We start from the raw sequence: 27221 nt of genomic DNA, 5'->3' as shown, positions 1-27221 counted from the left end.
ATATATTTTCCTTTAATATCAAATTATATAGGTTGTTTTGCTTAAAATGGTATTATAAGACAAACATTAAGATAAAACATAAGTCAATGATTCAAATTTCTAATATAAATAAATAAATAAAAATATAAAAAAATACAGATATTCATACGTGTTGGGTAAGGTTACTTTTAAAAGTAACTGGATAGAAAAGTAACTTAATTAATTACAAAGTAAAGCATCATGTTACTTTTGCATTATTTTTGTGTTACCACAGCCACTTTCTCTTCTGCTATGCATTCCATACAAATAAGCCATGCATCGCATACAAGAGACATTACAGGTCATGCTAGCTACTGTACAACACTCATATCAAAACAACATAGTAAACAATCAGATATTTAGAAAGTGGGTCTTCATGTCATATTTATAATAAAGACTCAATAACTTGAATATGCATGATTTGTTTTTCCATCGACATGGCAGACAACATGAATTATGAAGAATAACCACTGTCTTACATAAAGCAGTAAATCCAACACTTGAACCTGCATCACATATGTCATCATGTGCTGTGCCCATCGACAATGCCAGAATCAACTTGAGATGTTTGTCAGAAGTCATGATAAAATTCAGTGGGGAATGCCAGCCTAACATGTGCAAGGAATAAGTCTGATAATAACATAATATTTTTCACTTAAGTGATCTCAGTGCACGCTTGTTTTGAGCTGATCTATGATGCGTACAGACGCCACTTGTTGATCGCACACAACTTCAAAGGCGCTTGTTGATACAACTTGAATGGAGTAATTTTTAATGCTACCAGTTTGTTTCATAAATCAAACTACTTATTTATTATAAAACAAAAATGTAGAATCTTTTTAGAAACTAAGACATTTTCTCTGAATACACAATCGATGTTGAACATTGCTTGGAACCACTGATCCAGAGTCAGCTTTTCTCATTACAATCCCCCAGTTACGGAGAGAACCTCTACGAGTGTTGTGGCCAATGGGGTTCGGTCCATGGTGGCCACGGCCACCCCATTGGCCACCTCACTCGTAATTGCTGTTTTAGTCTTTTTTTTTTTTGGTCATTTTTTGGCACAATTTAGTTCTTTAGAGGTGAAATCATCTCTGTACAAATGTAAAAATGTAACATGTGTGCACACCTATTGTAATGTACTTCTAATGTGTTACCCCAACACATGTGCACACAATTGTACGGATAAACATATGTGCATTAACACATTAACAAATAAACAGACATGTGAAATAAGTACACATAAGAAAACTAAAGAAAAAGAGAAAGACTGAGGAAGAAGGTAAAAATGGGAAATTTAAAGAAAATCTGTAGTTTATAATCTAGATCTTAGGAAGACTAAAAAAGAAAAGAAGATATTTTGAGGAATGTTCATGCTGCTCTCTTACATCCAACGAAACAAAAAGCACCAAAAATGAGTCCAATAGCTTCTGTGCCATATTCCAAGTATCCTAAAGCCATTCAATAGTTTGAGCGAGCAACAGACTGTAATTTAAGGAGTTATTCACTGAATATGTTGTCCTGTGCCATGGCTCTGAAATATTATTCACGCTTGCTCACAAAACTCTGTATTATTACGAACATCATTGGTTCCCACGTGTTTCATGACCAATCGCGAAGCACCAGATTTGACTGTGAATGAAATGTATAGCTACAGCAGAGGGCAACATGTTCAGCATCTGCTAAATTAAACTATTTACTTAATGGGATCTTTATTATCAGCAGGTTTGGTTCCAGAACACCCGTGCAAAGTTCAGGAGAAATCGTTTGTATCAGGAGAGCATGGGAGCAGACAATATTTTGGAATCAGACAATTCCACCATCACGTCACCATCTGTGCCTTCACCCGAGCTTTCCCTTGCTTCCATGAGCCCATCCAGCCCCAATAGCATCTCTCCATCACAACACACATGCACAAACTACAACAGCATGAGCCCATCACAATGCAAACTTCCCAGTTTCTCCTGAGATCCTCTACAATTTAATGTTAGTAAGTATGTTGTCCTCATAGGGACAATTGGTTGGTCCCAACAATGTCAGAGATATAGGTTTTGCAATCCTTCTAGGGAGATTTGGCACACACACACACACACACACACACACACACACACACACACAAGTCAAATGTGGTTTGTGTTTTTATTTGATGCCTCCACACAAGATCAACTTGGCCTATGGTTTGTTTGCGAGATGAAAGCAAAATAAAGCATCCACATTATGAAAAAAATATGTGTTAGTTTATTCAACACTGGGGTGTGTGGTGTTTGATTATTTTGCCTTGGTTACATCCATGTGTTGTGTGCATAAAGTTTGTTTAGCTGTACTGTAATTACCCTGATCTTTACCAAGGTGATTGTGGTTTGCATTGCGCAGTTACGAGCTGAGAGTGAACTTTGCAAGTGCTGGCAAAATTGCTGCACAGTCACAGCATCAAACAGGGAGAAGAGAGAGAGAGGGAGAGAAAGATATTTGGTACCGTGTTTGTTCCATGACTGCCTTGTTTTATTGGCTGCTAATGAAGTCTGAGTTTTGCACTGCAAAAAGTGTTTTCCTCCTTTCCAGAATTTGACTTCATTATGGTGTATTTAACAATGCAACTGAATGGTGGCCAGAACTCTGAAGGTCCAATTATTATATAAAGGCATCATAAAAGTAATCCATACAAATCCAGTGGTTTAATCAATTAATCAAATTCAAATATAACTCAGAGCTGAAATATTCTTCTAAAAATGTTCATTTGTATTCTGCAGAAGAAAGAAAGTCATACACATCTGGGATGGCACGATTAAATGATGAGATATTTATTATTTTTGGGTGAACTGTTTCTTTAAGCTAACAATGGCAGCTTACAACTTTTTACAGAGTAAGACAACCGTATTGCACCCGGAACAGGTTTTTGTTCTTTACATTTTCCTTTGTGAGTGGTGATTGGTCGAGCAACAAAATGCTAGGGTGTTGCAATGTGGTTGTAAACTGTTCTGAGTGAATGTTAGTGCATTGCTATGTGGTTGCTAGGATGTTCAGGGTGGTTACTAGGTGCCTGCTTAGTGGCCCAAGTCAAAAGAGCCCACCCTAAGCCTAAGTTTCTAATATATAGGCCTCTCTATTATATAGGTGCCACACAAGGCACACAATGGAGTGAGGAAATGTGGTGGTGGCATAGTGGGCTAAAGCATAGAGATGGTAAGCAGAAGGTTGCCGGTTTGATTCCAACAGCCACCACCATTGTGTCCTTGAGCAAGGCACTTAACTCGAGATTGCTCCAGGGGGATTGTCCTTGTAATAAGTGCACTGTAAGTCGCTTTGGATAAAAGCGTCTGTCAAATGCATAAATGGAAATGGAAATGGAAAGGTCAGTCCTAGCACATGGAAGTGATTGGTCAATGGTGGTCGACCTTGGCCAGCAGCTAAAATGTTCTTCTGAAATAGCCATTACCTCCTTGAGGCTAGATATGTTATGGTCATCATCAGCTACTAAAGTCATAATGATTGAACTTACTTGTCCCATGGGAAGAGGGACTGGAGGCAGCGTATGAGAGGAAGAAGCTAAAATATGCTGATCTAGCCACCGAGTGCATGGAAAATGGAAGGAGGGATACCACTTACCCAGTGGAGGTTGGGTTTCAAGGGTTTATTGGAATATCAATGCAGCACCTGTTGAAAAACGTTGATATCTTTGGATCAGCATTGAAGAAGTCTCTGAATGAAATGGCAGAAAAAGGGAGCTTTAAGAAGCAAAGTTGAAAACTGTGGTGTGTAGAAGTGAAAAAGTAGGAACAGGGAACAATTGCGATATGTGGTGAGTTAGCATGTAGAAGGGGCAAACGGTGGGGAGGAATCATTTTCGCTGACCTACTCAGTCGTTATCAGGAGGCTTCTGCAGAGTGATTTAGTGGGGGAGCGAAACCAGGACAAGGTAGGCATTGGAGGGGCGGCTTGTTTTAAGGATTTAGCTGGGTGTGTGGGTGGATGTATTGAACCCTGGTGGTATGTTAGGCCTCAATGAGAAAGGAGGAATTCTTGATGGGAAAGCAAGATTGAGAGGCCATCGAAAGTATCTGGTGTCCAGCTGTGGGGGGTGGCAGGGAGACCTCCCCACCACCAGGAGATGTTCCGGGATTAATGGGGCGAAACATTCGCGATAGGTGGCTCCTGGCTGATGACCCCGTAGCTGGACAACTGAAGGCACCGGCGGAGGTGCGGCAGGCAGCAATGCCCAGCAGGTTTAGACATCTACCTGTGCATCTGAGAAGGCCATACCGGCCCCTTGATATGGCTCGATCTCTCTTTCAGTGCAAGTCTATGGGATTTTTGCCAGTTTTATCATTCAAAATCAAAACAATGAGTTTGATTGCTTAGAAAAGTAATAATAGCACACTTCTCAACAAGTTGTTGAACTTGAGGAATCAATCAATTAATATGGATAGCACAAATGGGGCTGAGTTCAAATCTAAGTATGAACAATATTATTACTGTTGCTTGTTTTAGCAAACATCACTAATTATACACATTTTCACTGCAGTATTGAAAGGGGTTTGTAATTCTGGGTTGTATCATCAACACCAAACATTCCTGGTTTGATTTATTTACTAGGTAGAAGATGTGCATTTGTCATATTCCTGCCTGTGAAATCCAGGGGGCGCCACTGAAATGTCAGATAACTGCTAAGCAAAGAATCTCAAAAATCCGCAAACCACATCAGCAAAATAGCACACAATCACAAAACGGTCCCAACATTTCCTCTACACGCACGCGCACTAGCGATGAAAAAAAGAGAAGTTCTCCACGCAGTCTTTATAATTTTATGTCATTGCTTTTTTCATCGCTAGTAAATTGGGAACCTTGCAACTTCCCTTAATCTTGTAGTACTTGTAGTGTCTGTAACAATAAAATGTTGATATGGTGCGCGCGCGCGTACGTGAGCGCGTGCGTGTGTGTTTGTTCACAATTTCTCTCGTGAATGACAACTATTCAGGTTGAACATTTGTCTGTGTGCGTGCAAGACTGCAACAACTACAGCAAACTCTAGAAAGATGTGGGACTGCTTTATATAAAACAAAGCAGGCCTCATGAAAGTCTGGGGGGGTTTGCTGTATTATCGTTATTACACATGGGGTTATACCGAAAGGAAGGAATCAGTATCATAAAGTCTTCTTGTGAATTACCCATCTTAAAAGTCAGGTTTGGGAGATTTGGCCAAGTCAAGTCATTTTTATTTGTATAGTGCTTTTAACTAGCAGCTTTGTTTCAACGCAGCTTTACAGAAAAGCATGCATTAACAGTCAAATAAACTGTAAAATCTATTGTTAAACTTTAATAAACATGTTAAAGTCACATAAAGGTATATGATCTAGGCTCAATTAACATTTTAAAGATAACATGCTTTGATTTTCTGTGATACCAAATGTTTAGAGTCAATAAGTAACAATATAAGATAGTATAATTTAAGTACATTTAAATATTGATTCTGATATTAATTGATAATACTGTTACTGTAAATGTAAACTTATAATTTTAATAATAATAATAACAACAACAATAAGAATGATAATGATGATGATTATAAGTATAATGTTTATTATTAATTGTTGTTGTTTTTTTATTTTAATTTATTTTATAATTTACATGATTATGTATTATTATTGTTATTAATAATAATATGTAATAATATCTAATAAAATAGTAATAATTACAACAATATTAAATAGTAATATGTGGAATAATCCTGGGATTCAGCTATTGAATGTTGTCTAAATAGCCAATTTTTAAAATGTTAAATACATTTTAATATTTAATATTAATTTATAACATTATTTAAATATAAAATATGATTGTTATTATGATGATGATTATTATTATTGATATAAAATTATATAAAATAGTATTAATATATTAAAATAATATACTATATAAATAGAACAATATGTAATATCATAATAATAATAATAATAATAATATAAAAGTGTAATGTATTTCCTATGCACCAACAATGCATGATCTGCCAGAAAATGCCAGAATAGTTTTAGCTGAGTCTAACCTTAAGGAAACACACTGAAGGACAGATTCTTTGCTCTAGTCAGAGATCACAGCCATGTGATGCACGGGGTGTGACTCAAACTTGCGAGGACGGACACGAGTGAATAAGGTGTCTTGATGCTGACCGAAGGGGCTTCTCAACATTTCTAAGCCCTGTAAATGTCTGAAGCACCGTGCTGGAGAGGTAAGTAGAACTGCTGTGTGACTTTTAACCCAATTTGTTGAAAACACGATGCTCGTGACGTTCATCCGCGCCCCTCGCGACATGGTGTGCTAGTTGCACAACGTGTTCGTGAAGAAGCTCGTGCAAAAATACGCGGGGGGTCGACTTGTCATATGTGCAAATAATGTCGGTTTAGCGCACTAAAGAGAAAAGCAAAGACAAAGGATCTAAAAGAAGATAATGCGGGAAAACAACCATTATTATGTAGTTATTTTGGAATAAAGATAGATGGAAGTCAACGCAAATAATTGCATATGGTTTGGTTCACGTTACATTTTCTTCTGCAATGTGCATTTGATCGTATGTGTCAAATGTGGACACATACTTTCTACATCTGTGTGGAAAGTTCATGCAACTGTTTTTTCTGAACTCAAACACATACTAGGGCCTAATTCCGCTGCATTCTTTCCATGTGCTCTATTTAAAGGAAGCATAATAAAACCATAAAACAATCATTTTGCATTGTAAATACTATATAGGGACAATTAACAACTATAGAGGAAACTTTGAGGATTAGAAATGCTATTCGATACACAGCCTAACGGGAACACCCACATTCCGCCTGTTATAGCGACTACGATAATGCAAATATAGGCTACGACATAGCTTTGAATAGACTTATCATTATTTGATACTCATTTATGATAACAATTGATGTTATGTGATATGAGCTCGCTTTTGTTACAAAGATATGTGTATGATAGTATTGCAGAGTGTATATATATATATATATATATATATATATATATATATATATATATATATATATATATATATAAAGGGAACTTATGTGTTTACGGAGCTGCGGAGTTTTGACTCCGCCCACACTGAGTATTTGTTTGTACCCATTCACGTATGGCAAGCCGTTTTAACTTTTATTCATTTCCAGCATATGAATTCTTGATATCAATAATTCAGTTTTCACTAGTTAAAATGATAATTGTTGATATCAGGAATTCGATATCTACTAGTATCAATGGCAGTTTTTGATATCAGAAATTAAATTTCCACTAGTAACAATGCTAATTCTTGATATCAACAATTACATTTTTACTAGTTAAATGCTCATTCTAGATATCAAGAATTGTATTTCAACTAGTAAAAACTATAATTCTTGATATCTGTAATTGTATTTTCACTAGTGAAATGTCACCATAGGCTGCCATTCAAAATCAATTGTTGATATCAAGAATTGATTTCTTACTTGTTGAAATTCCAATTTCACATATCAGAAATACAATTCGTACTAGTAAAAACCTTTATTTTTGATATCAAGAATTCAATTGTCACTAGTTGAAATGTCTATTCTTGATATCAACAATTGAACTGCTACTAGTAACAATGTTCATTTTTGATCTCAATAATTCCATTTTCACTAGTGACAATGTTCATTTCTGATATCATGAATGTGATTGTTACTAGTAAGAAAGCCATTTTAGATATCTGAAATTATATTGATATCAGAAATACATTTTCAGATATCAAAAATTAAAATTTTTACTAGTAGCAATTCAATTGTTGATATCTAGAATATAAATTTTTACTAGTAACCACGTAATTCTTGATATCAAGAATTCACATTTTTACTAGTAACAATGTAATTATTGATATCAAAAATGATATAAATACAAAGCTGATATGTGTATTCGGAATTGTAACTAGTAAGAAATCAATTCTTGATATCAACAATTGATTTTGAATGGCAGCCTATGGTGACATTTCACTAGTGAAAATACAATTACAGATATCAAGAATTATAGTTTTTACTAGTTGAAATACAATTCTTGATATGTAGAATAAGCATTTAACTAGTAAAAATGTAATTGTTGATATCAAGAATTAGCTACTTGTGGAAATTTAATTTCTGATATCAAAAATTTCCATTGTTACTAGTAGATATCGAATTCCTGATATTAATAACTATCATTTTAACTAGTGAAAATTGAATTGTTGATATCAAGAATTCATATCCTGGAAATGAATAAAAGTTAAATCGGCTTGCCATATTCACGTGTTTTTGGCCATAAAGTGCCGCTTTTGCCCGTAATACTGTAGCAGCTCGTCTATGACGTCACCGCTCTGAATAGAAGTGCCAACGTGACGTATATTAATGCAAAAGGACCCAAAAGTAAAGGACTAGTTGACGTCTCTCAACATTAAGATTTAAGGTGAAAATGTATATGAACGTACACTGAAAAAAAATAAAAAAGTTTTAAATTGTGCTTTATGTGGTAAAATCTGTTTTATAAAATATTTTACTTTCGGTTACACTGACAAAACTAATTTTAAGGGTTGCCATGCATACATAAACCTCATATATGGCCATATATAAATATAATATTTTATGTATTTTAGCATACAGTATATGTACATATTCAAATTCTATTTACATAAATGAAAACGGCAAATATTGTAGTATTTTTAAATATTTGTTACTTAATGTATCTGTACAAGCATGTGACTTTTTACATAATTTATATTATAAATGTGTGTTGCATTTATTGCCATATAACAGAGTTCTGTATCGGTCAGGTAGAAATACCTCTTAAAGGGATAGTTCACGCAAAAATCACCCTCAAGCCATCCCAAATGTTTATGACTTTCTTTCTTCTGCAGAACACAAATTAAGATTTTAAGAAGAATATCTCAGGCCTCTAGGTCTGTAGAATGCAAGTGAATGGCGACCAAAACTTGAAAGGCTTCATAAATTCAGCATAAACGTAATCCACAAGACTACAGTGGTGTAATCTATGCCTTCTGAAGATATCTGATTGGTTTTGGATGAGAACGGACCAAAATATAACCCCTTTTCACTGTACATCTAGCCGTAGCAGTCTCCAGGCACGATCATGATTTCAAGCTTGATTACACTTTCTAGTTTGTGAAACATGCTCAGATGGCTCTAGGAAGTGTAATCGAGCATGAACTAATTATCAGGGCTGGCCCTAGCATTTTGGGGGCCCTAAGCAGATTTTCAAAATGGGGCCCCCCTACCTACAAGTGCACCTATCCAAACACACCCAACATTAATAACTAAGCAAGTTGGTGGCCCAGTGAAGCCACACGTGTCACTTAATAGGTAGGGCCGCATTGATCATGATAGCCAAGGAGATTGCTGATGTCTAGATTTATAGTGAAAAAGGATTTATTTTTTGGTCTGTTCTCACCTAAAATTGATTATATCACTTCTAAAGACATGGATTAAACCACTAGAGTCATATGTATTACATTATACTGGATTTATATGCTGGAGTTTCAAAGTTTGGTCGCCATTCACTTGCATTGTATGGACCCACAGAGCTGAGATTTTCTTCTAAAAACCTTAATTTCTGTTTTGCAGAAGAAAGAAAGTCATACATATCTGGGATGGCATGAGGGTGAGTAAATGAGAGAATTTTCATTTTTGGGTGCACTATCCCTGTAACTAGGTATACATTTTTGAATTACTCACTACCTTTTTTCAGTTCACTTAGTTAGTCCTGCAGTGTAAAGTACAAATATGTCATGCAGTCAATCTGCTTATAAATGTTAATAGTTATAGCTTACCAGAATTAGAAAAAATTTGTTTAAAATAGTTTTAGATGAAGTATAGCAAGTCACACCACATGACTCTACTGTCAGCTACCCAATTATCATATTTATATTTATCATATTTATTTAAGGTTTTACTGAGTAGGACCTGCATGTGTATAATGACCTCATAAACTACAGAAACTATATGACTCATGTTGTTCATGGGGGCAGAGGGGATCTGTGCTAAACAAGTCTACACATAGTTTTAAAGTCAAACGTGTTCATTTCAATGACAAAAAAACGATGCGGTAGTGGTGTGTGTTTCTATCAAAGAATCAAATGCAGTCACTATGCCTGTGTGTGTTTCCGTGCGTGCTTGGGTTTTGGTGTGGAGATGTGACAGGGGTTTTTGGTGTTCAGATTGTGGTTGAATGGTAGTGTTTGATCGGGCGGAAAAACAAGCACAGTACTCAGAAGAGTTAGAGGAAGATAGAGAGCTCAGATCTCTCGCAGGTCACTTCCTCAAGACCACTGCTTTTGTATTCCTTAATTCTAAATCTCAATTGTTGAATCCATCTATCATCTATTCAGTATCCAGTGTATACTACATCTAGAATGGATGGAATATAGCAGACTGAATACTGCGCAGTACACTGGACACAACTGACAGTTTTTTAAAAGTAGTATGTGCAACAGTACATATTAATCAATTATACAGAGTACAAACAGTAGTATGCAACATTGTTATTACATGAACTTATTTAGTTGCATCTTTAATACATTTAACACTCAATTCTTCTGCATTTTAATCCAATTAAACCCAATTGTGTTTTAACTGAGATGGCTGATATTCCCAGTTCAGTCATCAAACTGGAAATTAATGATAGCAGCATGCTATCTATTGTACTCTATTGTACACTACTATAACATTTGATAAACTGTGTGTGTGCACTGTATACATACTGTATACTGTAGAAATAGTAAGGGTAGCATGCTAGTATGCTATGCCTAACATAGTCATTTGGAGTGGTGGTGGCGTAGTGGGCTAAAGCACTTAACTGGTAATCAGAACTGGTAATCAGAAGGTTGTAGGTTCGATCCCCACAGCCACCACCATTGTGTCCTTGAGCAAGGCACTTAACTCCAGGTTGCTCCGGGGGGATTGTCCATGCAATAATTGCTCTGTAAGTCGCTTTGGATAAAAGCGTCTGCCAAATGCATAAATGTAAATGATGCAGCTTATTGTGTCGATAATAATTAGAAAGATGACTCATGAGAGCTTTCTAAGTATTGGTTTCTAAGAAAACTGAGATTCACACCTTCAGCAGTATTTCTATAAATACACACTAAATGACGTAGATAGTGTGTCTAAGGATGTTCCTCAATTCTAAGAACGCAGAGAACGCACTTGCCAAGCTACCTTAGAAGAATGAACTCGGGAGGACAGGAGGATGTAGAACGCATCGTTTGCAAGATTTTAGATGTGCTGCGATCTTCCTGTTGTGCAATTGCCCGTCCCTGCACATTTGAAGCCATTGAAAAGCCAGCCATTATCACATCAGTGACAGTATTATTATCATCACACCAGTGAGGTTGTGACTAGTGACACTTTCAAAAAAAAACCATACATTTCTGCATATACATGGTCAGAGTGCAGGGTCAGCCATGATACGGCACCCCTGGAGCAGATAGGTTCAAGGGCCTTGCTCAAAGGCCCAACAGTGGTGTCTTGGTGGTGTTGAGGCTTGAACCCCTGACCTTCTGGTCAGTAACCCAGAGCCTTAACCGCTGAGCGGTCTGTAAACACTTATTTTCTCCATGTTTATTAAAATGGTGCCCAGAAAAACAACAAATGTTGACGCAGTGCGATGACTCTCACGAGCCGTCAGACTTTCACGAGCTTACAGTGGGAATTTCTTGAGGAAAAAACAAAAGGATAAATGTCCTTCATCTGCCACCGTAGTACAGAGTTCTTGCCCACAAGTCACCATGCATGCATCCTCTATTTCAAGGACACCTCTGGGTAATTTCCTGCATTCTTGACACTTGCGTTCTTGAGGATTGGAATCGAACTTCGGCAGTGGATGATGCCGTAGAACGAGTCCGCAAGAATAAAAAAAAATGCACATTGAGAAACAGCATAAGTGTTTGTGGTTAAGGAAATGAATGCAGTGCTGTGTATTTGAATCGTGTGTTGTGTGTGTACATGCATGTGTTTGTCACAGTGTGTTCAAGCTGGAGCGTGTGATTTGCGCAATTGCAAAAAAAATCACTGTTCGCAAACAGATTCTTCCATTGATTGCACATACTGATAGTCCTGCCCCAAACTCACACGATTGGTCGAGCCAATGTTGCTGTGTTGGGCTAGATGGGCCGCTCAAAGAAAGAGAGGATGTTTTGATATCGCCACAGAGCCACTGTGATACACTTTTAGGTGAGTTCAACCTGCAATTGGCGTATTGTCAATAGACTCATGTATATTATGATAATAATTTTAACATCGAAAAATGACACACATTAAAGTGGGGCAACATTGCAGATGGTGGAATAGAAATCTTCCTCTGCATTTTTCTTCACATGAATGGAAGGAAACTGGTACAGAACCGCCCTCTCCTTCCCCTACTCAAAATCTCTCCATTTTAATGTTTTGCAGACCTGATGTTCTCCATCCCTGAGAGCAGGAACTGACTGTTAGAGACAGACAGAGTGAAATTACATTTTGCGTTAATGGGAAAGCCAGTTATGATTCCTTCTGTGTGAGCTATTTCAGTATATTTCATGACTACTTATGTTCTGTGGTATTCAGCAATGCCCACAAATGTATTTACTTTTCTCATTTACTGCACAGACATATACAGTACCACTTAATAACTTTACTGTTTTTATAGTTTTAGATTTTTTTTTTTTTGTATAACTTATTTTTTATATGTATTACTAATTGGTATATCATTTACTATATACCAATATATAAATGATATACATTTATATATTGGTATATATTAAAAATATATTAAAAAAAGCAAAGCAAATAAATGTAAAAAAGAACCACTACCACCAAAAGAAATAAGAAATACAAAATGATGTCATAATTTAATCACCCTCTTGTTGTTCCAAACCCTGTCAAGCCAATACATGTCAAAATGTCACTTTTTGTGTTCCATGGAACGAAGAAAGTCAAATGGGTTTGCAATGACATGAGGGTGAGTGAGTGATGACAAAGTTTTCATTTTTGGGTGAAAAATCCCTTTAAGATCGAATCTGATGATCTCAAAAACTTGCTCACTTCTTTGCTAACATACTAATTTTATCTGCTAATTAAACTTTATTATGCCTTGTAGGCATGGATTGTTACAGTAACAGGGCTGGCTATAGTAATTTGTGTGTGTGTGTGTGTGTGTGGGCATGTTTATGTGATTTACGAGGACAATTTTTTAGGTTACAAACTGGTAATTACAAGGATATTATGCTATAAATGTGGTTTATGAGGACATTTCTAGTGTCCCCATAATTTAAATAGCTTAAAAAACATTAAACGTTGTTTTATTGAAAGTGTAAATGTGGATCAGTAGGTTTGTCTTTAGTTTGTTTAAAATAAAACAGTTACATGCAAAGTTGTTCATACATGCAAAGTTGTACAATGCGAAAGATACCCGTGCTTTGAAGATTGCGCACACACATAAACACTACCATGATAAAAAACCAAATGTGTGTCAGAAGACTTTCTATTGCCTTATTTAGTTTTTATACTGAACTAATGATATTGCCTAACACCTAACAATCACATAAACCTTTTTGCAACTTAATTATTTTATTTTTTATTAAGATCATTTAGTACGTTTTTAAGCTATTTTCCTTGTACTCTAGATGACTTCAGGTTTTACTGTCTTTCTGGGGACAATTAGTTTACATATTTAAGCAAAACCTGGCCCACACACACACATACACATTTTCAGCATTCTGCATACAGTTGTGCAATATCCTCTGGAAGTAACATACTGCATGCATCATTGCACAAAGCTTTTATCTTTAGATCTGTGGTCTGTTTTATGAATGTAGTTCCTAGAATTTCTCTCTGTATTTTGAGTGTGGGTATTAAGGTAAAACTTTTCAGTTGCTAAAAGTGAGTTATAAGAGACAGAATGAAGTTGCGTAAATGTGCATGTTAACATCAAAATATCACATGCACAACTGAAAGTGTTGGTTAGTAGGGGGATTACCGAGGTAATGTGAGTAGTATTCGGCTGCTCATGTGATCTAATCCCTTATATAGAATAAAACAGCTTTTTTTAAGCATCTGGCTTGACTGGAGTGTGAGTGCACATCATTTTAAACATTTAACAAAGTTATTTATTGCTCCTATATTTGTCTTTGTAGGAGTGTTTGTTGTTTAGTTTCATATATAGTGAGTCTAAATCAAATAAACAGCAATAACATGTTTAAATTGTTTTCTCTGCTACTTAAAAAGTGCACGTTTGTATATTCTATACGTTAAATAATAAGGAAAATAAAAGGTAGTGTTGCAGTGGACCATGTTTTTACATTTCAGTATCTCTATTATAATATAATGGTTGTAACTAGATGTGGCTGTACAAACGTTGCTAAAGTGTCCTGAGTGGTTTTAGTGTGTTGCTATGCAGTTGCAATGTTATTCTGATTGGTTGCTAGGGCATTGCTAGTTGGTTTCTAGGGTGTTCTGGGTGGTTGCTAGGTGCTTGTGCTCTCCAACTTCTTATTTATTTGTATATACAGTACCTGAATATTTTGAAATATACTTTAAAAGCACAGAAATAATTTGTCTATCATTTTTTATTTGATTATATCATTTGTAATGCTTCAATGGATTGTAGTTCATTACCTTATTGAAGACGTAAAGTGCAATCTTGTTCCTTTGTCTTTGTATCCAATTTTCAAATTGTCTTTTGCTTTCAATCAAAGTAATGTGATTCACATTAGAGTTCGTTGGTTTGGTCTTTGGCTTAAAACTCTTATATGAAGGATTTTATGAAATCTTTATGGAAAAAAATACTCCTAGAGTGGGCGGGCACTAGTGCTGGTCTGTACGCAAGAAATACAGCTCTGGAAAAAAAAGAGACCACTGAGAAATATGTTTGAGTAAAATTAATAGTTGTATTTTATTCTATAAATTACTGACAACATTTCTCCCAAATTCCAAATAAAAATATTGTCATTTAGAGCATTTATTTGCAGAAAATGACAACTGGTCAAAATAACAAAAAAGATGCAGTGTTTTCAGACCTTGAAAAATGCATTATTCATTATACAAATTTCACAGTGGGTGCGAGACACTGTGGCTTGAAGGCCTCTCCAGGTCTCCGTCTAACCATTAGATGACCAGGTGTAGGATTGGTGATGATCTGGGGGTGCTTCAGCAAGGTTGAAATCGGGCAGATTCATCTTTGTGAAGGATGCATGAATCAAGCCATGTACAAGGTTAGACTGGAAGAAAACTTCCTTCTTTCTGCTCTGACAATGTTCCCCAACTCTGAGGATTGGTTTTCCAGCAGGACAATGCTCCATGCCACACAGCCGGGTCAATCAAGGTGTGGATGGAGGACAACCTGATCAACACCCTGTCATGGCCAGCCCAATCTCCAGACCTGAACCCCATTGAAAACCTCTGGAATGTGATCAAGAGGAAGATGGATGGTCACAAGCCATGAATTTATGCACCAGGAGTGGCATAAAGATACCCAACAGCAATGTGAAAGATTGGTGGAGAGCATGCCAAGACGCATGAAAGCAGGGTTATTCCACCAAATATAGATTTCTGAACTCTTCCTAAGTTAAACATTTGTATTGTGTTGTTTAAAATTAATGAAACTTGTTTTCTCTGCAAATAAATACTCTGTGCTCAAATCAATGTAATTTGGGATAAATGTTGTCAGTACTTTATAGAATTAAACACAAATGTTCATTTTACTCAAACACATACCTAGAAATAGTAAATCCAGAAAAACTGATAATTGTGCAGTGCTCTATTAATTTTTCCAGAGCTGCAAAATTATCAATTTTCAGAGCTTTTCCAGAGCTGCATGTGTGACACTCTTGTTCTACCCGCTCCGTATGGGACTCGAACTCGCTCTACGGCTTGGGAGGCGGGTGCTCTAACAAGGAGGTTAAAGGCTACAGCCTCTGGCGTCAGTCGCTAGTGCACCTCTTGAGGTCAGGATAGTGAGGTTCACACAATACACATCTATCTACCAGCTGGCTCCCGATACACTCACCCCCCTAAACCTCACTCCCATCTGGGTCACGGCACCAATGTGATGCTTTTGATCTACCTGCTCCGTACGGGACTCGAACCAAGGTCTCCGGCATGGGAGGCGGTTGCTCTAACAAGGAGGCTAAAGGCTACAGCCTCTAGTGTCAGTCGCTAGTGCACCTCTTGAGGTCAGGTGGCTCCCATTACACATGTTTATAAAAAGTATGGCGAAATCTGATTACATCGTCAACCCCTTGCCCTAGGAATTGGTGAATATTCATCCTGTGTTTAATTTTTTAAAATAAATTTATTGAAACACAAAAAACTTAAACCAAAGATATTTCTAAATTGAAATTGCACTTCAAACGAAACAATTTTTCTTTTAAAACCAAGTGGTCAAAACGTTGCTGGCTGGTTAACACCTTTTTACAGCCATTGGTCCACGTCGTCGGCAGGTGTGACCTGAAGCTCCTACTTTGAGCCCTAATACCTGTTCAGTAAGTTTAAGATCAACATGAACGCATTGGCATGCGGTTAATAGGGAGCTGGTGCAAATTAACCTACATACGACCGTTCACGTAAGATATTTTCCGAGAACAAGTCTTTTTTTTTTGTTCAATTAGTCTTCAAAAGGAATCAAATCTACTCAGATACTCTAAAGTGCACATTCACACTGTTATTTGATATACTGCTTCGCTCACGTGCCGTCTGCAGGCGAAAATCATTCACACATCTGCCCAAAACGAGATATGCCTATCATCATTCTTCCGTATGTATTCTGCCCATTAATACTCTGGTATACGCCTATATTTGCAGTAGTATCAGTGTTATCATAAATTACAATAACATAGTGTAATCGGCACATATTATGGCTGCATACTGTATAGCATGTAAGCACATTAGTGCCAGCAATGCAAAAGGTAAACATAGCAAATTACACATTATCTAATGCATATATATTACTTTAAATCATCATTGAGTGGTTAAAGCATCTTATTTTACTGATGTTTTCTGAATTCTACTAATAAAATGTGGAATGAAGTCTTTGAAAACACATTTTACTATCATATTAGTTGATGTATTATATGTAGTCTTGTTCGCATTCATATTTAAATACCTCTAAACGCCTCCCCAGTGGTGTGGCTGGTGTCTGAATGTTCGCAAACAGTATGCCGTTGCTCAGCTGTTTCGAAGTTCTTTTTGGCTCTGAGCAAAAAGCGAAGAAGCGCTTTGCCGTTAGCGTCCCAGGGCCTTAACAGTGATGCTTGTCTTTGCAAACACCACTAGGTACTAAATGGTTCTGTTCTAATTCACTGCTGTTTTGAAGCACTGACAGCTGTTTGTTTGTTACTAGGCTTTGTTTAGCGGTTATTTCAGAAAAGTAAATTTTTCGTTACAGAAAATTACAGTTAAATGTACAGTTAAATTAAACAAAGGAGCCATCTGGAAATCCAGCAGCGCATTTAATAAAGAACAATGGGAACATGATTGACTCCATGTTCTTTGTGTCTGACTGTAGGTCTGGAATTTCATTATGGAACACAACAGCTTTCAGGATCAGAGTAAAAATTACACAGTGCCGGTACAGAGTGACCAGGTATGAACACACACACGCGCACACACGCATCAGCACACACACATACTGCCCACACATGCAGACATTAAGATATTGGCGCAGGTTTGAGCTCACGTTGGCAAACACTGTTAGTACACTTGTCAGCAGCACGTAGAGCCTTTTATAAATCATCCACAATAATGCTGACAAACTCACTCACTGTTTCTTTCTGTTCATCTCTCTTTGTCTCAGAGGAACATGTTGGGTACATACGGATACTGTTCTATGCTGTCCAACTTCCGTATCGAGAAGTTGATCGGACGTGGGCAGTTCAGCGAGGTTTATAAAGCCACATGTCTACTGGACAACCAACAGGTGGCCCTGAAGAAAGTACAGGTGATCCTTAATTTATTTATGCACATATTTTGAAAGACATGAGCACTGTGTCAATATTTCAGCAGGTATACTGTGGACAGTATGTGCATTTTTTGTTTGCCCGGATGAACTACAGTTACAACCATGATGATGGAAAACGTGGAAATGTTAGGGAATTTTAAAAGTGTGATATTCAGACCTGGCTGTATGGAGGATCAACGGTGACCTTTTAATTAATACATCTTTTATTTAAAGCATCTACATACATACAACCCCAATTCTATAAATGTTGGGACAGTATGGAAAATGGTCATAAAAACAAAATGTGTGATTTGTACATTCGGTTTACCCTGTGCTTACTGTCCCAACTTTTATAAATTGGGGTTGTACGTCAGTATATCTATTAATAAATAAATAATTACATTTGTCAGTAAATAATTCATGTTTGTAAATATGTCAATAAATACATCAAATGTACATGTTATTAATTTATCGATTTAGACATGCCATGATTATTATTTTATATTGACAATTATAGTATATTTAAACATATCATGATTTAATGAAAGATATTTTGTCAGATTTGATTGTCACGCCCTCATCAGTCTCCCCATCTTCAGCCATCATCAGCTCCAACTCATTTGCACTCGAATCTGACACCCATGTTCCCAATCACCTCATCAAGGACTATATAAACGTCTATTGACACTTTGATTGGGAGCTTTGGTAACCTCTAAGGTTAAAAAAAGTGCTATATAAGCGCTGACCATTTACCATTTATTGGAAGGCATATTGACATATATAGATGCTTTAAATGAAAGATTTTTTTTTTTATATATATATATATTACTCTTGACCCTCTATAAGCCTGGAACAGTCATGGAAATGAATAACATCTTAAGTCATGGAAAAGTAATGTACATTTCTATTAGTGAATATACTGGGATGCAAACCACTCACCTTTCAGCTGAAGTCACCTTGTCTGAAACTAATTTACCCCAAATGTTTGGTAGAATTTTGTAAAGTTTCCTTGTTAAAATATATTGAAAGTGTTACTTAAAGCTTAAACACGCACAAAAAAAAGCACAAATGACTGGGAAAATAATGGTAAATAAAAAATGCGCTACAATTGCTAAAGTGTGTAGTATACAACCAGAACACACTGCATGAAATATGATTTCCCTTCAATGCAATTCATTGCTTAAATTGACCTTCCGTTGTCAGTGGGACGAAAGAACCAGAAACAATATCCACCAGCAATTTCATCATGCATTATTCGATCAAGCATGCAAAAGACATTTTACAAATTTACTATTTGGATAAAAATACTGCATACTTTTTCACATACTATTTAAAAACTCCACCTGGAGTGGTGGTGGTGTAGTGGTCTATGCACATAACTGGTAATCTGGTAATCAGAAGGTCGCTGGTTTGAGCCCCACAGCCACCACCATTGTGTCCTTGAGCAAGGCACATAACTCCAGGTTGCTCCAGGGGGATTGTCCCTGTAAGTCGCTTTGGATAAAAGCATCTGCCAAATGCATAAATGTAAAAAAGAATTGTATGCAGTATCCACTGCGAAGTAAGCAAAACACCAGTATTCCATTTGAAGCACTGAGCCAAGGAACTCCAAATCTTTTGATGGATGCGTTCAATCTATCAGCATCTTAAATCACAGTTCTTTTTGTTGTTTTGAAAGCAGATCCTACTCCAAGATGCATACAAAGCATTCCCATTGAAGTTTGCTTGAAATAGGTTGTGCCTTTTGGTATTATATACTGAAGTACAATGCACTTGGAGTGATTCCCATTGTTTGGACTTTGGCAAGCAACTCAAGTGTGAAAATGGTTTTAAGCTCACTTGCACACATGGATTCAACCTTTCCAGCATTAGAATTGCAGGTAGAGCTGTTGTGCTCTCAGATGTGGGCATGTGCTTGTTGTAATATTGTGTTGTTTTCTCAGATGTTTGAAATGATGGATGCTAAAGCCCGGCAAGACTGCATAAAAGAGATCGACTTGCTAAAGGTTTGTAGCACTTGCTTTTAAACACGTCATACATGCGTGTCTATGAGTATGAGTTTGTGACGTTTCTTTCTCATTCTCCTTGCAGCAATTGAACCATCCAAACGTAATAAAGTATTTGGACTCATTTATTGAAGAAAACGAGTTGAATATTGTTCTGGAGTTAGCTGGTGCTGGTGACCTCTCTCAGATGATTAAGGTCAGTCTCATGAGACTTATGACTGTCCCGCCCCTCATCTGACCCCTCCCCTCACCCCTTCTTTGGCCACTCCTATCACTGTCCCATGGCCTGTTTGTCTGCTTATTTTTTATTGAGTGATTTTTACCTTTAGCTTTATTTAACCAGGCAACTCACTTAAAGGGATTGGAAACCCATTTACTCACCCTCATCTTGTTCCAAACCTGTATGGCCTTCTCTCTTTTGTGGAACAGAGGCAGTATGTTAGTCTCAGTCATCATTCACTTTTATAGCATTTTTATTCTCCCTGTACCATGAAAATGAATGGTGACTGAGGCTACCATTCTCCCTAACATCTCAGTTTGTGTTCCACAGAGGAAAGAATAGTCATACAGCTTTAGAGCAACATGAATGTTCATTTTAGGGTGAACTATTCGTTCAGGAACAAGTCTGGCAAAATAAATTGTCGTCTATATGAATGACCCTGTAGAGCTTTGGTAACCTCTAAGGTTAAAAAAAGTGCTATATAAGCGCTGACCATTTACCATTTATTGGAAGGCATATTGACATATATAGATGCTTTAAATGAAAGATTTTTTTTTTTATATATTACTCTTGACATTTCATTTATGAATATGTACTAAGAAGATCCCATAACAGAGCAGTGCTCCCCAGATGTGTTATTGGATAATGAAATTGTTCTGCTTAAGGGGAATATCTGTTAATCTGTTAACGTGATTTACACAAGTAGGACTTGTTCGTGATCAACATCCTTTGTTGGTCTTGGAAAGGGTAGAGTTGGGGTAATGGTTAGGGACTGGAACAACCTTCATTTCAACCGATTATTGCTCTGATTTTAGGGTTCAGATTATGGCTGTGATTGGTTGATAGGATTGTTGTTCTAGAAACAACAATGGACGTTGATCCAGGAACAGGTCTGCCAAAGTATATTGGTTTGGCATATATTTAAGTGTTGCAGTATTAGGATAAAACTTATTGACTCTAAAAAACATTTTTAAATGAAAAGTAATTCCCAATGTGTGTGTGTTTGTAAAGTATTTTAAGAAGAAACAAAGATTGATTCCAGAGAGGGCAATATGGAAGTATTTTGTGCAGCTCTGCAGTGCACTGGAACACATGCACTCCCGTAGAGTCATGCATCGAGGTACACACACACTCTCAAAATCTCTTTGTTTTGTCCACACTGAACCCATTATTAGTGTGCTCTGATCTGTAAGAATGAAGCAATGGTATGTGTCTAAATATATATTGGGTTTCTTTCCAAATGTTTGTGTGTGTATCAGATATAAAACCAGCCAATGTATTCATCACATCTATTGGAGAGGTCAAGCTGGGGGACCTAGGACTGGGTCGATTCTTTAGCTCCAAAACCACTGCAGCACACTCTCTTGGTACCATCCAGCAACCACACATGCACCCGTAAACACTCAGATATGGGTAGTTAACAAATAGTTGACAACAACATGTGTTGGTGTTTCTTCCAGCACTTTTAGCACTGTTGACTTCTAGAAAGTAGTCTCGTTAAAATAAATTTTACAGTCTCACACTTTTTATTTACTTCTCTATGTCCAACCGTGTATCATTTATGTCATTTTTTCTGAATGTCATGAAATTGCTCACCACATTACCATTTCCAGCACATCTTAAACTCTGTATTGTGGTTACTAGAATTCTGTGGTGGAAATGACGCTGATGGAGATGATTTTTTAAACGTTTTAAAATGGCTCCTTTGCCTTGCTAAGTCTAATTTCATAGCTAACATTTAACATATTCTAAATACACAATTTAAAGGTGCAGTATGTAAGATTCAGAAACCCTTGTTATTAATGACACCTGTGGCCGTTAAGTGAACTGCAGCCAGCTACCTGTTGCTCGTGCACGCGCTTGTGCACACACTCCATAGGGACGCGAGTGAGCGAGCATTGGCCAAAACAATGATGTAACGTACAAAGAGACTGAACGTGATCCACTGGCATCAAACTAAAGAGTAAACTAAGACTAAACTAAAACTACTTATTAGCTAATATAGCATACTGATACACACATACAGCTACATACTACCAAAATATACCAGGCAGTTTACTGTTGCACTTTTCTATGTTTTGTATGTCATATGTTGTACTACGATCAAGAAACTAGCATATTTGCTTAAATTTATCCTGTATACCTGACTTTTAGTATAAAGAGAAGATCGCTGAAATTATTGGAAAGTTATGAAGCAAGGTAGCTTGCAATTCGTCAGCGTAGCAGGCAAGATCATGTTAGCTAAAATTAGACAGATCTTTATGGCACTATATTTCACATGCTTTGCAGTTATGTAAGCTTACCTGTCCTATAAGAACGCCAATTTAGGGTCCGAACAAAGTTCCCTCCAGGAATCAAATGCCCTGGCTGTGTTCACTCTAGTTGTTGCTCGACCACTATCACGTTTCCGCCTAGCCAGACGGGATTCAGTAGAAGGTTCTTGGGAGCGCGCATAAACGTCACATCCTTTGGATTTTCCTGGCAAAACCGACACGCTCCCTTTGTATGAAAATCAGTCTGGCTTTAATAGACAACCTAGGAAGTTAGCATGTTACATGTATTAACATGTAACAAAATATAATATATGCAATATAATCTCATATACAGTATATTGATGGAATACGTGGATTTGTTCATTTTTATAAAGCTAAAATGTGACCAAAATTATGAAAAACTAATAAAATATACACTGACGGCCAAACGTTTGGAATAATGTACAGATTTTGCTCTTATGGAAAGAAATGTGTACTTTTATTCACCAAAGTGGCATTCAACTGATCACAATGTATAGTCAGGACATAAATAATGTGAAAAATTACTATTACAATTTGAACAAAAAACTTTTCAGAACTTCTTAATCTACTTCAAAGAGTTCTCATCACAAAATCCTCCAATTGCTGCAATGACAGTTTTGCAGATGCTTGTTATTCCAGCTGTCAGTTTGTCCAGATACTCCGGTGACCTTTCACCCCACACTTCCTGTAGCACTTGTCATAGATGTGTCTGTCTTGTCGGGCACTTCTCACACACCTTACAGTCAAGCTGATCCCACAAAAGCTCAATGGGGTTCAGATCCATAACACTCTTTTCCAATTATCTGTTGTCCAATGTCTGTGTTTTTTTGTCTTTCTGTTTCAAAAGTGTCTTTTTCTTTGCCAGTTCTTCCCATAAGACCTCCTGAGTCTTCTCTTTACTGTTGTACATGAAACGGGTGTTGAGCGGGTAGAATTCAATGAAGCTGTCAGCGGAGGACATGTTAGGCGTCTATTTCTCAAACTAGAGACTCTGATGTACTTATCCTCTTGTTTAGTTGTACATCTGGCCTTCCACATCTCTTTCTGTCCTTGTTAGAGACAGTTGTGCTTTGTCTTTGAAGACTGTAGTTACACCTTTGTATGAAATCTTCAGTTTTTTGGCAGTTTCAAGCATTGTATCGCCTTCATTCCTCAAAACAACGATTAACTGACGAGTTTCTAGAGAAAGTTGTTTCTTTTTTGCCATTTTTGACCTAATATTGACCTTAAGACATGCCAGTCTATTGCATACTGTGGCAACTCAACAACAAACACAAAGACAATGTTAAGCTTCATTTAATGAACCAAATATCTTTCAGCTGTGTTTGACATAATAGCAAGTGATTTTCTAGTACCAAATTAGCAATTTAGCATGATTACTCAAGGATCAGGTGTTGGAGTGATGCTGCTGTATAGATTTGATCAAAAATAACTTTTTTCAAATAGTGATGGTGCTGTTTTTTACATCAGTAATGTCCCGACTATACTTTGTGATCAGTTGAATGTCACTTTAGTGAATTAAAATACCAATTTAATTCCGAAACAGCAAAATCTGTACATTATGCATGCTCCTTACTGATACATTTGTTGACTTGGATAACAAGTACACTAACTTTTGCATTTTTTTTATTAGAGGTAACTGTGGTATGGTGGTCAATAATAATTTTTTTTTTTCAGAAAACACATTTTGATTTAACTTTTGTATAGATGATCATAGTTTTAACCATGTGTTATTATAATGGATTTTAAATAGACAGTGTGGGTCTGGAACAAGGCTAAAGCAAAGGTAAAATCTAAACACAAATTTGAAAATTACCAGTGATGGTAAAAAGTCAATTTTAATGTGACTGTCATATAACAAAAAGAAAAACATTTTAAAACCTGTTTGTTGTAATACAAATCAACCCCAGGGACATAAAGGTGCATGACAAAAGTTGAAGAAACACCTGTGTATAGTGTGAATGTATAAGGGGTAAGTATATATTTTAGATGCTGTAACTGGTCACTATGTATAATAATTATATAAGAATTAGAAGAATGCTGTTTTAGTTTTAGATGAAGTAGCACAATCATGCCACACTATGGAGGACATTGTCAACTACCCATATACACTCACTATCATATTACACATTATCATGATTCCTCAACATATAGACACACCTACATTCAAACATGCAGATACACAAATATACACAGATCATGCAAGTACATAGACTGTAATAACAAAACTGATCTTGTCACTCAATTATAGTCTGGCAGGCAGAAATTGCCTACTGGTACCTGCAATTACCTCTATCTCTTTTTTGCAGTTGGAACACCGTATTACATGTCTCCCGAGAGGATTCATGAAAACGGCTACAACTTCAAATCAGACATCTGGTCTCTGGGCTGCCTGCTGTATGAGGTAGACACACATGCTGCATATACTGCATCTTATTGTGATTGGATGAGCCACAGTCTGAGTCATTGTAAAATAGCTGATATACGCACACATCAGACATTTTAATACTTTGTTAACACTGCAAGTTGCTACAGAGAACTGTAAACTGCCTACAGTTTGGCTAATAAACTATATTACTTGGTGGAAAGAATGGCATTGTTTTGTAATATTGCTTGTTACTTTAATATATTATATTTATGTCTTCACTCTTTCAGATGGCAGCACTGCACAGCCCCTTCTACAGTGATAAGATGAACCTGCTCTCATTGTGCCAAAAGATCGAACAGTGTGACTACCCACCCCTCCCATCAGAGCACTATTCACAGAAGGTACAGACAAACATAAACACACATTATGGATCTGTTCCAAAATGTAGTGAGCTGCCTTGCTGTCTACTGTCTACACAGGCAGCTATCTTCTAAGGGACTGTTCACACCAAACCGTTTTGTGTCCGTATGCAAAGTTTTGCAGTTCTTTTACTTTGTAAACATGCGCTAGATGAACGTGTTTGATCGTTGTGCCAAATCTTGCCATTTTTCGGGGTCTCATGCAGAAACTGCTTATTTTTTTTACACTGTGCCAAGTTAATATAACTATATAACTAATTAACTTATAATTTTTAAAAATGTGTCTGGAGCTTTTTTAACGCAAGAATGCTTTCAGTCTGAATTACCCCTTAAAGCCAAAGTTAGGCTTCCGACTGTCATAAAAACTGTGGAAACTCACTTTTTCAAAAGTATAGCCACAAGACCTAATCAAACTGTGTTAACATTATTTTGCATGATAAAATCACTTACTAATCTTACTAAGCTTCACATTTCTGCCTTTAAACCCTCAAACAATTGGCCCCATTTACAATTCAGGCTGCAATTTAATTTTTTTTACTTATTTCTGTGATACATATATTGGTAAGGAATAAGGAAAAACATTTCCAATTAAAATTGCAATATCATTTTTACATATTCCACAGCCTTAGCGCAGACTCTGGCTAAAGCGCACCGTTGATTCCAGCAGGGTTGCCAACTCTCACGCATCTGGCGTGACACTCACGCATTCAGCCTCAATCTCACGGTGAGGCTGAATGCGTGAGTGTCACGCCAGATGCGTGAGAGTTGGCAACCCTGTTCCAGTACAGTTTGTTGTTAGCATGTTGCTAAGCTAATGACTTGAGTCTCTAATGAGAACACACATTTAATACAATACATAAAACTGGTGTAATAGTTCCATTTAAATTAGATTGAGCTGTTTTTATTAATTGCTTTGGATCTCGGTGAAACTATTCATTAGCATTTAGCCATAAATAAGATTAGTATAATTTAGCCGTTCCTGTTGTTTGAAATAGACTTCACCTATAGCATACCTATGATGCCTAACAATGCTGTTTAAGTAGGCAACTCACTAGATTTTGGAACAAAGTCCACTTGTACCCTAATATAAAGAAGGCACCTGGTCAATATGCTAACAGCTTTGTAAGGAACTACATACTTTGCATGTGTTGCAGCTCAGAGATCTGGTCATTATGTGTATCAACCCAGAACCCGATCAGCGGCCCGACATACTCTTCGTCCTGCAGTTCTCCACACAGATGCACATGTGGATGGCCAGCCCGATACAAACGCACACACAGAACCATTGTACAAACCTGTGATCTCTGCTCCCTCATTCCAGTATATCAAGCTATGATAGACACTTCCTCAAGAAATAAGTTACGAGAGAAAGCAAGCTTATTGACAGTATCTGTACAGTTGTAGGCTGAACATTTCTCTAGATTTGTTTGGAAAGGAATGCCAATATACTCTATTGTGCTTTCAAAGTATGTATCACTGTGCTGTTTGGTGATTGGTTTAGAGACTGTGGAAGGGATGTTACATTGGTCAGGTCACATGACCCAGTGTCTCATGTTGATAATGTCACAGCAAGGTAGTTCCATTTATACATACTTCCACTGTTAGGCTTATATTTGTAACATTTACAAGAGCCTTACAGTTGAGTTACTTATCTCTCTTTTTATGTTTCTCAAACACACACAAAATTGTTGAAGGTGATTTCCCAGGAAACACTCGTTGGCAAGACATTGGACTGCGTTTTTAATTCAGTGGCCTTGTTCTCTGGTCAAATTTCTCCATGTAAAATCATTTTTCCAACAGGATGTTATGCTTTAAGGCTTTTTTTAAACAATTCCTCATATGTGTACATGTTGCGTAATTAACAATAAAATTTTACTGTAAACATTGGTTTTGAAGGACATGCGTTCATTTTTTGAATACACTGCCCAGACTTAAAAAAACAAAACAAAC

The 27221-nt window shown here is 36.8% G+C and overlaps 2 protein-coding genes across 2 annotated transcripts in view; both read left to right on the top strand.

The window, feature by feature from the left end:
* The window catches only part of LOC127624522 (LIM/homeobox protein Lhx2-like), a 6004-nt gene extending 4018 nt beyond the window's left edge, over positions 1-1986 (top strand). Inside the window, exon 5 of the mRNA XM_052099305.1 lies at positions 1744-1986. Coding sequence (XP_051955265.1) covers positions 1744-1986 — 243 coding nt within the window. The remainder of the gene's footprint in view (positions 1-1743) is intronic.
* Positions 1987-6098: 4112 nt separating this feature from the next.
* LOC127624837 (serine/threonine-protein kinase Nek7-like) lies at positions 6099-27167 on the top strand. Its single transcript, XM_052099791.1, has 10 exons — positions 6099-6238; positions 17533-17610; positions 17821-17964; positions 19908-19970; positions 20056-20166; positions 21202-21310; positions 21450-21557; positions 24794-24888; positions 25140-25253; positions 26426-27167. The coding sequence occupies exons 2-10, from the start codon at positions 17548-17550 to the stop codon at positions 26570-26572; spliced, it is 954 nt and encodes a 317-aa protein (XP_051955751.1). The 5' UTR covers positions 6099-6238; positions 17533-17547; the 3' UTR covers positions 26573-27167.
* Positions 27168-27221: the final 54 nt, after the last annotated feature.

Source organism: Xyrauchen texanus, chromosome 31, assembly GCF_025860055.1.
Source record: "Xyrauchen texanus isolate HMW12.3.18 chromosome 31, RBS_HiC_50CHRs, whole genome shotgun sequence".
In the NCBI taxonomy this organism is placed as follows: domain Eukaryota; kingdom Metazoa; phylum Chordata; class Actinopteri; order Cypriniformes; family Catostomidae; genus Xyrauchen; species Xyrauchen texanus.
Note: the sequence above shows the minus strand (reverse complement) of the source record. Positions and strands in the feature narration are given on the sequence as shown.